The sequence below is a fragment of the Eretmochelys imbricata genome, chromosome 3 (assembly GCF_965152235.1).
Source record: "Eretmochelys imbricata isolate rEreImb1 chromosome 3, rEreImb1.hap1, whole genome shotgun sequence".
Classification (NCBI taxonomy): domain Eukaryota; kingdom Metazoa; phylum Chordata; order Testudines; family Cheloniidae; genus Eretmochelys; species Eretmochelys imbricata.
The window spans coordinates 115,394,286-115,411,025 of record NC_135574.1 but is presented as its reverse complement, the minus strand read 5'-3'; the positions used below and the strand labels follow the sequence as shown (position 1 = coordinate 115,411,025).

The following is a 16,740-nucleotide window of genomic DNA, read 5'->3' as shown; positions in this document are numbered from 1 at the left end:
TAAAATTTCCTACAGATTGCTAATAATTATATACTTGAAATCCCTTTAGCCCATGTAATGATCCCCGAATAAGCATAGAAATGAAAGCTCCAATTGTTCTAGCCCCTTGATCTTGAAGAGTAAAATATGATAAACTGCATTGCAGTGAGTTCTGTTTTAACACATTTGCACTCACTTGGACCACTTCCATTTTAGTTTCTTATACCAGTATATGTTTCTTCACATTTTTTTCTCAATGAGAAATTAACCAATTTGTCTGTCTGCTCCCACCTTGAATAGGCTTTGATGGATGAGATTCTGATGTTACAAGATGAAATCAGTGAGCTTCAGACATCATTAGCAGAAGAACTGGTGTCAGAACCACTGGACACAGATGCTGCTGATCAGTTGGCTTTGCAGTCCACGCTCACTGTCCTGGCAGAGAGAATGGCCACTATTAGAATGAAAGCTTCGGGAAAACGACAACTGCTAGAGGTACAAGAGAACTTTGAAAGGATTTTTTGTTTCTTGCCCCACATTTCTGATTCTGAAAACTGTTTTTAGCATATTTAAATATACAAGGACTTTTTTCTTCCAAAGTCTTCAATTGCTGCAACATTCCACTCTGCTGATATCACAATGTGTACTTCAGTGCATGTAAAATGCTACACATGAGAGACCTTGTGCTAGCATACTCTTCTCTGGGTTTTTGTCATGTTGATAATTGTTTTTACTTTCCTCTTGTCCCCCAACCACCCAGCTTCTATCCTGATTGATCATCTTTTCCTCCTTCCCTTCTGTTTTAGGTAATTCTTCCTAAACTTTAGTTCAGCTTCAGTCTGATTTCAGTTTTTTTCATTCTTTCACACTGAGAAACTTGCTCCAATCATCCCATTAACCAAAATGCCAGCCTGGTTCCCACCATAATCACAGTACTAGATATGTCTGTTTCCCTCCCATTAGCCAAAGCAACACCCAGAGATCCTTCCACTCTCAGGCAGTCCTTCTCCTTACCTGCTAATCAAAGCACCAACTTTATTCCTTCTGTCCCTTCTGCCTCCTCTGTGTATTAACTTCAGTATCAGCCAATTTCTCTTCTCCCATTTTTAGACAAACTCCCCATTCACTGAAGCAGAATTTCCACAAACATCCTCCCCTTTATTTGAGCATAAGCTTTCGTGAGCTGCAGCTCACTTCATCAGATGCATACTGTGGAAACTGCAGAAGACATTATATACACAGAGACCATGAAATAATACCTCCTCCCACCCCACTCTCCTGCTAGTAATAGCTTATCTAAAGTGATCACTGTCCTTACAATGTGTATGACAATCAAGTTGGGCCATTTCCAGCACAAATCCAGGTTTTCTCACCCTCCCCCCCCATGGTTATATGGTTGCATATAACCACACAACCACACAACAGAACCACTAACCCAGGAACCTATCCTTGCAACAAAGCCCGTTGCCAACTGTGCCCACATATCTATTCAGGGGACACCATCACAGGGCCTAATAACATCAGCCACACTATCAGAGGCTCGTTCACCTGCACATCCACCAATGTGATATCTGCCATCATGTGCCAGCAATGCCCCTCTGCCATGTACATTGGTCAAACTGGACAGTCTCTACGTAAAAGAGTAAATGGACACAAATCAGATGTCAAGAATTATAACATTCATAAACCAGTCGGAGAACACTTCAATCTCTCTGGTCACGCAATTACAGACATGAAGGTCGCTATCTTAAAACAAAAAAACTTCAAATCCAGACTCCAGCGAGAAACTGCTGAATTGGAATTCATTTGCAAATTGGATCCTATTAATTTAGGCTTAAATAGAGACTGGGAGTGGCTAAGTCATTATGCAAGGTAGCCTATTTCTCCTTGTTTTTTCCTACTCCCCCCCCCCCCCCCCCGAGACGTTCTGGTTAAACTTGGATTTATGCTGGAAATGGCCCACGTTGATTATCATACACATTGTAAGGAGAGTGGTCAGTTTGGATGAGCTATTACTAGCAGGAGAGTGAGTTTGTGTGTGTATGGGGGTGGGGGGGTGAGAAAACCTGGATTTGTGCTGGAAATGGCCCACCTTGATTATCATGCACATTATAGGGAGAGTGGTCACTTTGGATAAGCTATTACCAGCAGGAGAGTGAGTTTGTGTGTGTGTGTTTTGGCGGGGGGAGGGGTGAGAAAACCTGGATTTGTGCTGGAAATGGCCCACCTTGATTTTCATACACATTGTAAGGAGAGTGATCACTTTAGATAAGCTATTACCAGCAGGAGAGTGGGGTGGGAGGAGGTATTGTTTCATGGTCTCTGTGTATATAATGTCTTCTGCAGTTTCCACAGTATGCATCCGATGAAGTGAGCTGTAGCTCACAAAAGCTTATGCTCAAATAAATTGGCTAGTCTCTAAGGTGCCACAAGTACTCCTTTTCTTTTTTCGAATACAGACTAACACGGCTGTTACTCTGAATCCTCCCCTTCGACTCCTCACACTTCAAGTTGCTCTGAAAAAATTGCAATATAAAGTTTCAGATGTATTGTTCCTCAGTGACTTCCAGTTCAGAGCTGGCAGCCCTGAAACATCACTCTAGAATATCAGTGGCAAACAATGTTGTTTCCAGCTCACATATCACTGCCAGTAATAAAAATTGTTCAGGCTTTAGAAGCCTGGCCCTTGCAGGGATGACAAAAACCACACAACCAAAAAAAAAGGCAATGCCCACCCTGAATAAACGTGGATAGCAAATTGTGATCAGACCTCTGAAAAGCCCTATGTTTTAAAGTGCCTAAGATTTACAGAATGGATGAAGCTTCTTTCTCTAATCCATCCATGCTCTGTTGTCTTCATGGGATCATCAAAGGAGTTGTACATGTTAACTGGGGGGCAAAATGTAACTCTGTGATTGGAAGCAGTAAACTGTCATTTTTATCATTACATAAGCAGGTATGATTTTGAATGCCAACCGGAAGCAGAACTATTGTGTAATAAGGTGACGTTCTTCGTCACTGTTCAGAGTAGAACCACGCTTTAAGGAATTATTAGCCAATCATCCTTAAATACTCCCTGTTAAATGAACACTGGACAATCCCAGGTTGTTTTTTTTCTTCTCACTTTCCCTTCCACCAGAGAAACACTCCTCAGTTTAATTTTTTTTAGCAGTTCAGTCCCTAATCTTAGGGAGTAAGAGCATCAAGTCACCCCGTTCAGTGGTCAAGCATAATTTTTTTTTAATCTGCCTTAAATAACATTAGTTCAGTATTTGCAGTGTTCCCTAGATATTATACTTACCTCAGGAGAAGTAAAGTAAAGTAAATGCTTCACATCCTGAGGTAGTATTATCTAAGGTGATACTAGAATGTTTTAAGGGCAAGGACTTTACATACCTTTACACAGGAGTCCAGCTAGCCAATCTGGAAATTAAGGGATGGAGGGAAAACTGAGGAACAAAACCGTTCGAAAGCGATGGCATTCATACGCTGTTCTGTTTATGTTGAGTCTTGCAATAAATTGTGTACATGCTTTTTTCAGTTAGTGGGAAAATGGGCCCTTCCATTTTTCTGACTACTGACTTTAACAGAATTACTTTAAGGCCTTGAAGGCATTTTTAATTTTTCACTAACTGCTTACATTCAGAAGTGTTGCAGAATTTTGCGGGTAAGAGAATGCAATCACATTATGAATCTGGGTAGGTTCTTTTCTGTGTTGTGCTGTGTCATTGGATATGTCTATAAACGCAATCAGAGGTTTACCTGAGCCAGCATGGCTAAAAATAGCAATGTAGATGCGGCGGCATGGACTTAAGTGTGGGCTATACAAGCATGCCCAGAACCCTAGATACTCATGTTGCTAGCTCATCTTGCTGCATCTTCACTGTTATTTTTAGCCATGCTAGTTTGGGTATGTCTACCCATGCTGCAGTCACACTTCAGATTGTAGTATAGACATGTCCTAAGAGACAGAGCACAGAACTCACAGCCCAGGGAGAGGAGGCTAATGTGGCTTCCCAGTCCTTGTCTGTTCTGGAACCCCCAGCATAACTTAGCCCAGGGACCCTGTCTAAATTATGGCAGCTCCAGGGGCTGCCCTGTGAGTAGTGGTGCTGAGTGCTGCAGTTTCACCCCCGGCACACCTCCTGTGCCCCCAGGACTTGAAAAGGAATCCTTAGGAGGCAGCCTTTAGACTGTTTCCACAGTGCCTGACCTGGGAGAATCCTCTCAACCAGAACCAGGGCTCTTAGGACCCTTTTATGTGAGGACCTCCCTCTGTATAGCTTGTATTCTGCAGGACTAGGCTGTATGTTGCTTAGTTGCATTTAGGAGATCATAGCAAGTAAATAAAAAGAGGCAAGTGCTTATGACTGATTTTACCTAAATGCAAGGCCAAATACTGCTCTGTTGTACTAGAGTATTGATTTTATAGAGTAACAGAGCAAATTTATCCCCTGGTATTAATCCAATCATTATTTCCCGTCCTGTTTGTACCTACTGAAGAACATCAGTATGATATTGTGTAATATTTCACAGGCTTAGCCAATGGAGGGTATTATTGCTCTTGCCTTCCTCTGTTTTTTCTTCTTATTGTTCAGAAAGCAAGCTCTGCCTACATCCGTAAGGAACATAAATATAGAAATATTTTTAGAGTGGTGTGATATACAGATTGTACTGCCATGAGTGTGGGATGACCATGTTACTCCACATGTGGAAATAACTAACAAGTAAACCAGAACTTGAACAGTGTTAAATTCAGTATTCTCTGGCTGAGATACTTAACCAACTGCAGAATTCTCTCAATAGTCCTGTCCTGTAATGAATCTTCTTTAAGATAAAATGAACAAGATAAACATCCAGAAAACTACCCAGATCCTTACCATATGCTGTGTCTAGTATTTGCCTAGCCCCAATAGGACCTGATCCATAGCCCAATTAATTCAATGGAAAGATTCCCATTCACTTCAGTTGGCTTTGGATCATACCTGTAGAGAGTAAATATGAACTCAGTCTGTGTCATGGAAATGTTGGGCCAGATCCTCAGCTAATGTATAGCAGCGCAGTGGAGCTACACCAATTTATACCAGCTGAGAATCTGGCTCCTTTTATAATAGAGAATTCCAGGTGTCAAATAACTGTTTTTGTAGATGGAAGTATTATTATAAGATTTTCCAGTTGCTATGCAAGAATGGGCAGATGATGGCTGGAGAAGGTACTACACAGAAGTTGTATGTGAAAGAGAGACCGAGACAGAAACAGATGATGTATCAGTAGTCCTTTAAAAAAGACAGAATAATATTAATGATGGAATAGTGTGGTAATTTTATTTTATTGTACGTTCTGCATATAGAAGTTATAACTTCAAACTTGGTTCTACATTCTGGCTGCTACGGCCTTTCTCACATCCTACTTTTTTGCCATTTAAGGTACCTCTCATCTGCTTTATATTGTATTTCTAAAGAAAGACCCCCAAATAACAGCCCCCATTGTACCACTAGGAAAAACTCAATGAGCAGCTAGAAGAACAGCGACAAGAGCAAGCCCTGCAGAGATATCGCTGTGAAGCTGATGAGCTTGACCATTGGCTACTCAATACCAGAGCCTCTTTGGACACCACTTTGATTACTTCTGAGGAACCCATGGACATGGAGGCTCAACTGGTTGACTGTCAGGTAAAACAAAAGTCATGGTTCAGTTCTGCAACTATTACACTGAGTAATAATGGTCCAGCCAAGGAGGAGTCAGCTGTGGGAAAAACTATTCCCAGAGATGCCCTGGCTGTCAGCAAAGCAGTATGCCCCAGGAGGAGAGGTAGGAGGTAAACCCCATGACTTTGGGAGACTAAGCTGATAAAGCCAAACATCCCAGGGCTGTCTGAGATACTGGCCCTTTTCCAACCACCCCCAAGTGTTGCCAACTGGGGTAGAAGAGAAGGTAAATTATAGACAGTGGGACCTGGAAAGCCCTTTCCACCCACATACGTACAAAAAGAATGATCAAGTACAGTCAAAACATGTTTAAAAGGCACAATATTTAAACATAATGTTAACAAACTGTTATATCCTGGTTACTGAGATCCTTGGGATTATAAACTTCCAACAAAAAATGGAACCTTAATATTTAAAACTTTTGTTAAGGCAGAGTTAAGAATGCCCAGTGATAGCTTGTGCCCTTCCAGAACGTTGAGTTCAGCAAAACTCAAACGTCTGAAAACCAGAAAATACTGAGTTTAGGTAAACACCCAGCCAACTGTAAGTCTACCCCCATTCAAGATGGCAGTATCCCCTGGGAATTATCCACATACACTCCAGCTGCATTCACTGTGTGAGTGTAGCTGTTCTGAATGGCTGAAGAGTAAGTTGGAGCAGCTTGGAAGAACTGTGATTGTGTTATGAGGAGATCTGGATCTGAGTCCCCCGATGTGAGGCATCAAAGGAAAAAGGTGCATGTGTACCTTGAGGTCTGCATCTCTGCAAAACATAATTGTGAAGGTGGTGCCAGTAGCAGGGCACTGGGGTCATCTTGCCATGTCTTGAGGTATGAGAGCTGTCTGTGGAGGTAATGATGAGAGGAGGAAAATACAGGTTTGGGTGGTATCCTGTGTGCAAGTGTGAAGGGGCTATATAAGGATAGGAAGCGGCTGTTACATTTTACAAGTGTAGTGTTGTGTTGGAGGAGTAGGCTCCGTGTTTGAGCATAATACAGGTGCAGGTAGAGCCTGTCCTTCGCAGCGAAAAGGCAGAGTGGGAGTATATGTGTTGTGGGTGTTGTGAGACATCGCTCAAAGAGGACAGAGTTGAAGTTGGATAGGTGTTTACCTGAACTTGGTATGTCCTGATTTTCAGAAGTTTGAGTTGTGCTGAACTCGATGTTCTGGAAGGACACAAGCTATCACTGGGCAGCCTAACTCTGCATTGATGTAGTCTTTTGCCATTTAATTTCCTAGTTTTTAAACAGAGAAATGTTTGTTAGTAGGAAGTAGTGGTCATTTAGGCAGTTGTGGTTTTCACCTAGGTTTGCAGTTGATATTCTACTGTGGCTACATAATAATCAAAAGACCTAGCCTTCATACAGTGTTTCATCACTAGATCTCAACAGACTTTATATCATTATCCCCATTTTACAGCTGAGAGACAGAGGGGAAGTGGCTTGCCCAGCGTCACCCAGCAGGCCAGTCACAGAGTAGCAATAGTCTCAGTTCAGTGGTCTTTCCACTAGGCCGCATGGCTGCTATGTAATTCCTCAGTGCTCCTCCCCCCTCCTGTTTGTTTTGTATAGTGGAATGGGGATGGTGGTCAGGGTTTGAAATGTTTGCAATGTGTCGTTGCTAACAGGGCTGTTCCAAGAAATCTCAACCTATCTATGTTCTAGTCCACCGCTCTCCCAACCCTGGCCCTTCCCCCACACATGGACCAGCCCCCACACTGGGGTAATGTGTATATTATTAACTATTCACTTTCTCGATTTCGGGTGTTTAAGTTTGTATTAACTTTATTTCCCCCACCTGAAATTCCAGCTCTAAGAGGAGCATGGTCTCCTAGAATACACAGTGGGCAGGGAGAGGGCTCAGACCCCTGAAGAGGGGTAGGACTGTCCCAGATCTCAGCACATCCCCAGAAGGGGAGAATTCAGCATAGCAGGCTCTGAGAGGACTGACAACAGCATCATCTTCTGCTACCTCTCACATTCTCCAGCCTCTGTCATCTTCTTCCCCTGACTGCAACCCACTTTCCCCTTATCTTAGGCCCTGACCTACCACCCATTCCCATTTACTCCATTCCCCTTAATGTCCCCATCCCTAGCTGCAGACTCAACCCCCTTTCCCCCCATTCTTAGTCCAGTCACCGCTCCCCTCTCAGTAAGCATTTGAATGCACGTGTAATTTATTTTCTTTTCAAAAATAGTTTCAGCGTCTTTTGAATATTCCTCTGTACACAGATGACAGTTTTCAGAAAAACAAAAATAAATAAACCCACATCAACACTTGACAGAAGCAGATTTTCCCCAGATTTTCCCCAGCTCTTTCTCAGATTTCAGCCCAGGGTGGGTTTCAAACTTCAAAGTTTCTAGAATCTCTAAACTTAATGCAATGTTGTTGTTTCTTCTGGGGGCTGTCTCTCAGGAACCCCTTGCTCAAACAAGCCCACATTTGGATCACTAATCCTACCCTATGGTCTCATGAGGCATAACAATTTTCAAGACAATCTGTATAAGCACATAGATTTTAGAACATTTAGAAGAGTCATCCTTTAAACTAAAAGCTGGCCTTAACCTTAACTCTGGGGAGGGGCTCTACACATCCGTTAGCAAGAGAAAGAGAAATGGAGATGAATACAGCCTGAAACAAGAGCTTTGAGACTTGTGAATTACTCCATTCATGTCAGTAGGTGATCCCATCTCACCTTCACCATGCTGGAGACTTTCTGATACATGTCAGGCATATCCAATCTCCACTCCTCACCCGACTCATCCCTGTGTTCTTGGGGCATGCTCCAAGCATGCCTGTTCTAAGCTCCCAAACCAGAGGGTCAGGACCTCCCCAGACCCTGATTCGCAGAGTGGGGAGAGTAGAAAGATGGGCTCAGATCCCCTTAGAGGGTCAAGACGCCCCAAATCCCAGCTCACATGAGGGGTAGCAGAGGGAAAGGGGCTCAGACATCTGCAGAAAGTCAAGAACCTGGCTTACATGATGGGCTAAGGATGGAAGGTTAACCCTCCCCTAGATGGGCAGGTGCCCCGGATCCTAGCACAGACACAGTGCAGCAGGGCTCAGACAGTCAGACTCCAGCAGGGAGGCAGAGACCCCCGGATCCCAGTTTACATATTAAAAAGTAGGGAGAAGGGCTCAACCCTCCCAGAAAACCAAGCCCCTCCAGAACCTGGCTCATGTTGGGGACGAGAAGGATGGATCATACCGTCATATATGTTCAGGGACCCCAAGCTCTGGGCACACACACATGGGGGACAGTGAGCAGGGCTCAGACCCTCAGATAGGTGAGCCCCCTCCAGAACCTGGCTCCTATGGGGGGGTGTCACATTCCTGTAGATGGGCTGGGGGCCTTCTGACTGTGGTACACACAAAAATGGGGAGATGATAGGTGCCCCTGCCCCTCTTCTCCCAGCCCCATGTCTCCCTTTTAAGTGTTTCACACTGCTTCTTCACCCCCCTCCCAAGTGCCCTCCCTTCCAAGCGTGCATTTGTTTGGGTAGTTTTTCTTTTTAAGAAGTAGTTTTGGTGCCTTCTTCTTAGGAATCAGAGGTCTCAAACCCTGGTTCATAGGGCTTATAGGTACCAATAAGCTCCAACGTGCTATCCAGGGATCTGCTAACAGTTGCACAACTAGAATCTGAACTCCAACAGAGGACTCCCGTGCTGGGCTCTGATTGGCGGATCTCTGGGGGTCCTGATTGGTTCTCTGCTTGTATTTAAACTGAGCACAGGGGAAGAAAGTTGTTTGCACAACTGGGTTTCCTCTGTTTAGGACTCCTTCTCCTGCAGTATCTGCTCCTATTGTCACTAATTTCCTGGTAACCTGACCCTGCATCCCTCCTGGCACCTAACTCTCGGTCTGCCCTCTGGTCTGTCTCAGACGCTGACCTCCTGGTATCTGATCCTGCTTGGCTCCCAACTCCTGCTCTGACCACTAAGTCAGACTGCCCACATGCTGGTCTTGACAATTCTGAATATTCTGCTGTATTCAGATTATATTTTCCCAAAATAAAAATCCCACTTTGATAGAGGTAGATTGGAACATCATGCCTGCTTTTTTCACTTCAGATTTCTACCCTAGGTTGGATTAAAACTCACACAGCTAGGTGTGGTGCTCAGATTTAACAATCATTACATAGCCAAAGAACCACCCGGGTCCTGTAATGTAGAGGTAGTTTTCCAGGTAATTAGTACCTGTCTCTGTGGATGCTCAGGATAATCCTTGATGTGCATAACTGGAGAAGCAAACTCTTTTTTAAATAATGTTTTAACATGATTTCCCCCAAAAGGACTGGTAATACTCTTTTTGGGGTAATCCTAGAGTACTGGAGATCCTGGTATGATGATCTAAGCCCTGGTTTGGTCCCTGATTTCTGTGCTGGTTAGTCTTCCTTTATGCACTGATTCAGAGCTCAACTACCCTGGGGTAAATTATGAGTAACTTTGTTGAAGTTAGTGGTGTTACACTGGTGTAAAATTGATGTAATAGAGACTAGAATCAAATCATGTTTCCAGTCTTTAAGACCTCTTCAGTAGTTGAATTTCCAGTCTATCCAATCCTGCCATGATCTCACTGTTCATTCTTGTTCTTCTGTAGACCAACACTTTGAAGTTAAAATAAAATGATGGTATGATTTATCATTTGTATGTAAGCTCTAGGAAATGGATTAGTGAAAAAGCAGTCGCTAATCTAGTGTGGAAAAATTAGTACTGCTCTTCAAGTAATGGTACTTTAAATTGCCTGTGTTTCAAAACTCACAACACAATCCTTTGTGTAACAAATTTAACAAACGTTTTCATTTTTTTCAAGTTCTGCCCATCTTTACAGCACACGTTCCTTCAGAGAGCAAAGCCTCTAGAGCAGTAGTTCTCAAACTGTTATAGTGGTGACCCCTTTCACAAAGGAAGCCCCTTTATAAATTAACACTTTTTATATATTTAACACCATTATAAATGCTGGAGGCAAAGTGGGGTTTGGGGTTGAGACTGACAGCTCACGACCCCCTGAGGGTTCTGACCCCCAGTTTGAGAACCCCTGCTCTAGAGCACTTGACAGGTGCTGTGGAAAATGGAAACGCACCTTTGTTATCTGACTAAATCTGAGTAAAAATCTAATATGATATTTTAATTTGGAAGCAGCAAAATGTGCCTCATTATCTATGTAATAAATAAATAGTGAGCTGCATATCAGGAAAATAGATTATGAAAACAAGTAAGCCACAGATTTGTCTCTGTAAATCGCTCTCTAGACTAAAGAGGATTATATAGGGGATCTCAGGGCCATTCAAGCACCAATCAGAAAAGGCAAACAGTGAGAAGAGAAGCTTATCAATACAGACACAGCAACGTGGGGGAAGGAGGGTGGGAAAGCAGAGAGTGTGATTTCTTTCTTGTTGTATATTCAATGAAGAGGAAAGGAGTAGCCATTTATTGTCCTATGCAGTGGTGTCACTGTCCAGCACAGAAAGAATGGAATAGCCACTAGGCATCTTAGCCACAGTGGCCGTTGAAATGCAAAAAAGGGTGTCTCCTTTGCAGCACATTTTCTGTTTCAAATAAGCCAACTTTTCAGTGAACTTCTTTTAAAATTTAAATAAAAAGTCAAGACATGCAAAGGGTTGCAAGTATATTCCTGAGGACTCTGGAGGGGGCTGGAGAGCAAAACAAGGAAAATCTTTAGTTTGGAAGAGGATGAGGTAGGCCACAGGTCTCCTTGCCAGGAAGCTTGGTGGATGCTGGAAAATGTATGAATTTGCCTCTTTGTTTTTGCTGCTGCAGAACATGCTGGTGGAAATTGAACAGAAGGTGGTGGCCTTGTCAGAGCTCTCTGTGCACAATGAGAACCTGCTCATGGAAGGAAAGGCACACACAAAGGATGAGGCAGAGCTGTTGGCCGTAAAGCTCAGAACTTTAAAGGGAAGCCTTCTGGAGCTGCAGAGAGTGCTGCATGACAAACAAATCAACATTCAAGTAAGCAGCTCTTTGTAATTGGCTTTGAAGGGACCAGTATTTTTTCCCATTAACAATTGTGGTAGGGGGTTTCAGACAATTGGGAGGGGGAGTTAAGAAATGTTTGACCGTGATAAAGTAAGTTACACATCTTAAAACAACAAATAGCAGGATGCTAAAACATATACATAATTTCTCTAGCAAGCTGTAGCTTAATATTTGCATGTTATAACACAGATCATTGATTTCATAATTAATTAAGCTATTTTTATATCAGTATCTTTACTAGACAGCAATAACATACTATTTGATTAGTTGGCCTCAATTTACTGAACCCTTGTCCCCAGTCTTTTGTCTGTTGTAGATTGTATGCTCTCTGGGGCAGGGACTCTACTTACTTATTTCCATACAATGCATTGTGGGCTTTACAAGAAACAAATCATCAACAAAATAATGGAACATATTTTTAAATATTGCAATCGGTAACTAGTATCATCCAACTAGATAAGTATTCTCTCTCTTGAAGAAATGAGGAACAAAAATTGACAGATTTAACCTGAATATTGTTTTATGATATTATTTCCAGCCATATGACTGTACCTAATGCATCTAGATAATGTCTTTTGTTTTAAAAGTTATCTTATTTATTCTTTAGGCTAAATTAGCATGGGGAGAAGTGAAAGCACACAAGGAAGTCAACATATAACGTGACAGACTGGCTTTTCGTTTTGAATTTGCTTGCTCTGGGATATTTTCTTCTTCTTCTCTAGCCTTTGGGTGTGCAAATCAAATACATGATAAGCTTCAAAAAATGTCTATATTGTAATATAGATTAAAGTTTATGGAGCACTTAGCTTGAAAAGTTACTAGGTGCACTAGGAACTATTTTTAGTTCTAGTGTCATACAGAAGAGCGCAAAAAAAAAAGAATTTTTTTTTTTCAAAAAAGCAGATATCATGGTTTTGTTGTTCAGATTTGGTATTAGATGTGTTGAGAATTTTTTATTCTGAAAAGAAAACATTTCATCCCAAGTACCCCTTCAACATTATTCTTGCATAGTAAACCTCATGATTATGCGAATTAAATAAATGTTACCAGCAGTGTGCGGAGGTATAATATTGTCATATATAAGTCATATAAAATCACTGGCAAAATGCAAAGATAGTAATTGGTATCAAAACTTGATTTCTTGCAATGTTGGGTTTTTAAATACGATAAGATTCATGAACCCCAGTTTTATTGTAAGCTTATTTACAGAATTTTTGGCTACTTTGCTAATATTAAGATAATTTTCGTTATAATTTAAAATTATTACCAGACTTAAATCACCTGCTTACCCCAAAATGTTACATAAATGCAACACTTCCATTTTATTTAAAGACCATGTTCTTGAAAGTTTTTATATCATGTAAGCAGCTATTTTAGCTTTTAGGACTTCAGTTGCAGGTCATGAACATAAGAAGATAGAGGAAGCTGTGTAACATCTAACTTTTTAGAAGAAAGAAAAGGAGTACTTGTGGCACCTTACAGACTAACCAATTTATTTGAGCATCCGATGAAGTGAGCTGTAGCTCACGAAAGCTTATGCTCAAATAAATTGGTTAGTCTCTAAGGTGCCACAAGTACTCCTTTTCTTTTGCAAATACAGACTAACACGGCTGTTACTCTGAAACCTTTTTAGAAGAGTGGTTTAAACTGATTATCTGATCAGTGAAGGATATTTTAGTAAATGACCCCTTCTTATAATAATTTCCTAGTCTGAACTTCTCTTTCAAGAAGTTACAAGTTACTTTGCATCCTCTCTTCTCTTAAATTCATGATTCTCATCTTATAATTATTTCCTTGATTAAGTGACCAAGGCATAAGGCATTTCCTGTGGATTAATGATCAGAGAAGCTGATGGCCTGAAATATAGTAGAGGGACATTAACCCCAGCTGATCACTGATCCTAAGGAGAAGTTATGTGCCAAGACCATTATTGCTCTCATCAGATGAAAATGCAAAAATAAAATCACAGGCTTATCATCACTTCCCTTGGGTACAAGACAGCCACAGAGAGTGGTAAGAAGAAGGTCTCTCCTCAACCTACACCAGACAATAGAGCTAGATAGCAATGAAGGGAATGCATGTTGCTCTGTCCCAAGTAATATTATAGCATCCACTTTACCCCTGTCCCTCAAGGAGACCCAGGAAGCATTGTGTCCTCTGAAGTGCTTCACTCCGCCCCCCTCCCCCCCACACACACACACAACCCCCTGCTGCAAATGTGACCCAGTATATAAACTGCTGCAATGCTCTCTTGCTCTGCGCCTGTACCTATCCTAATAATTTGCTCTCGAATACGCTGGAGAAGTTAAACTACTTTGATGAGCACAAACCATTTTGCAGACAAAATTCTTTCTTTATCTTCCCACACCCTCTGATGCACAGGGCATCCACCAGTTTCTGCCTTTCATTTAGGGCCTGTGCTGGTCTGTTCAGGCGTTTTGAGTATCATGTTTATGGATATACTTCTTTCTCTGTTGTTCTGCTTAATGTTTCTCTAGATTGCCCCCTTTTTCTCTTTACAGGGAATATCCATATTATCACTTCCCATGGAAGTCATGGTGGTGGCATACTTAAAATGTGTCCTAAATATGTCCATCATCGTCGTTGTCTTACCATGTTTGATGCTTTAGATTGGTTTACTCTACTTAGACTCTGATATTGTAAGAAACTCTTTCCAATGGACTCTGAATATCGTCCACAGGCATGAGTGAGTTGATCTTATCAATTTCTGTTGCAGATTTCCATGACCCTGCTCCATAAAGGAGGACTGACATGATGCTGGCGTTAAAAAAGTTAAAAAATTTTCTGTCAGTGCCAATCATGCAACTTCTCCAAATCTGTTTCAAGTGTATGAAAATTGTTTGCTGCTTTTGATATTTGTTGCTTGAAATCAAGTTTGGTGTCACCATCATTGCACAACTCGCTCCCTAGAAAGATTAAATTACTTACTACTTCTAGTGTTTCTTTGTCCATTCAAATGGTTATTTTCTGGACATTGATAGCCATATATTTCTCTTTCCCTTGTGGATAGACAAACGAACTTGTTTTGCTGTTTCTGCTAAAAACTCTATCTGTTCTTCTATTAAGCAATGTGTTGAACTGAGGCAGGACAATGTGTTCAGCCAAAATGAGTTCATCCGATTGTATTCTATCGTTTGTCCATAAAATTCCTAGTTGCCTTCTGTGGTTATTGTCCTCATGGCAAAGTCAATGACCAGTGCAAACAATAGTGGGGACATAATACACGTTTACCTTACTTCAGTTGTCACTGCAAACCATTTGCTGATGTTGTCACTATCTCTGACTACGTATTCAGCATTATAATATAGATCCTTGATTATTCTAATTATTTTTGCTGGTATTCTGTAGTATGCCATAATTTTCCAAAGACTGTCCTTATGTATGCTGTCAAAAGCCTTCTGGAGATCTGTAAAATTTATCACAAGAGGTCCTTGCCAATTCCACATTTTGTTCTAGAATATGTCTGAGAACAACAATATGGTCTTCACATGATCTCAGTGGTCTAAAACCTGCTTATTCCTCTTCAGGTTGAAGGTCTAGTTGTTTCTTGTTACATTCCAGGATGATAGTACACATGATTTTTCCAGGCACTGAGCGTAATGTGATTCCTCTCTAGTTATTGTAGTTAGTATGGTCACTCTTCTTTGGCAGTTTTACTGTAAAGCCTCTCCTCCACTGGGTTGGGTTCTTTTCTTCATTCCATAGTCTATCCAAGAAGACAAGAGAAGTTTGGAGGGCCGTTTTGTCACTTGCTTTAAGCATCTCTCCAGTAATGTTATCCTCTCTGCTGCTTTCCCATTTTGGAGTTTACTGATGAGTCTTCCATGTCTTCCCATATCAAGCTCCAGTGGTAGGTCTTCATCAGGCATTTCTAGTAGTTAACTTGGGCTTGTTCTATTTAAAACAGTCTGAAAATATTCTTCCTATCTTTTCCTTTTGTTATTGTTCTGTATTAAGAGTCTTAACATTTACATCTCTGATAGGCTTCCAGTACTGCTAAAGTTTCCCGTTAGCTGTGTGATTGTCTTATACAAGGTTATAAGATCACCGCTTTGGGTAGCATTTTCAGTCTCTTGACATTTTCTATCCATGTATGCACTTTGTTCTCTTCTAGACTCCTTTTTATCTCTGTCTAGAGTTCTGTATTCTTCTTGCCACTTGCTTGTCTCTTGACATGTCTTAGCATTAATGGGTTTTTGCTTTATAGTTATTCTCTTATCCACTGCTGTCCAAGTAACATCATTAACCCATTCTTCCCTTTTAGATTTTGTTATTAAAATGTCTTTGCATTGCTTGGATAGAAGCTCTGATGTTTTCCCTCAGAATTATCAGCATCTGGGTTTTCTTCAACTAACTCCATTAGAACACTGCACCTGTTCTTCAGCTCAAGCTGAAAAGCACCTTTTGTGTTTGGGTCTTTTTGATTGTGTGCTATTGATGCGTTGTCTTCTTTTAACCTTCTTCTTCCTCTTAAACTTGATCTTCAATTCAGTGATGCAAAAGTTATGGTCACGGACCACATCTGCTCCCTTGTGCGCACCTGTGAAATGTTCTTGAAATGCAGAAGCGATCTATCTGATTCTTTGTAGTACCGTCTTGGGAGTTCCATGTCACTTTCTGGATTTCTTTGAGGAAATATTTTCCCATCTATCACAAAGTTGTTCATACTGCAAATTTCTACGAATTGTTCACCGTTTTGGTTCATATCCAAACCCCTGCTGCACTTGCCCATAACTTTATCTAACCCATCATTGTTCATTCCAGTGTTTGTATTAAAATCACACACAGTCCCTATGATACCATGTTTTGCGACATTAATTAAGGCATCTTGTAACAAATCGTAAAAAGCATTTTTTCCACAACTGGATTTTTGCACTGTGTAACCACTAGCTTGAAGAATCTAATCTAAAAGTGAACTCTAATAATTTTTTCATGGACTGGTTCCTACTTCATTCAGCATTTGGATTGCTATGTCGGCTTCAAGTCTATGATCCACATTCCTTGAATATATGATGGTTTTATTTGAACAAATT

General features: G+C 41.2%; 1 protein-coding gene across 1 annotated transcript in view; it reads left to right on the top strand.

Annotated features, from left to right (window-relative positions):
* The window catches only part of SYNE1 (spectrin repeat containing nuclear envelope protein 1), a 483,717-nt gene that overhangs the window by 339,556 nt on the left and 127,421 nt on the right, over window positions 1-16,740 (top strand). Inside the window, exons 93-96 of the mRNA XM_077812159.1 lie at window positions 280-474; window positions 5,478-5,651; window positions 11,468-11,659; window positions 12,294-12,332. Of these exons, the coding sequence (XP_077668285.1) occupies window positions 280-474; window positions 5,478-5,651; window positions 11,468-11,659; window positions 12,294-12,332 (600 nt within the window). The remainder of the gene's footprint in view (window positions 1-279; window positions 475-5,477; window positions 5,652-11,467; window positions 11,660-12,293; window positions 12,333-16,740) is intronic.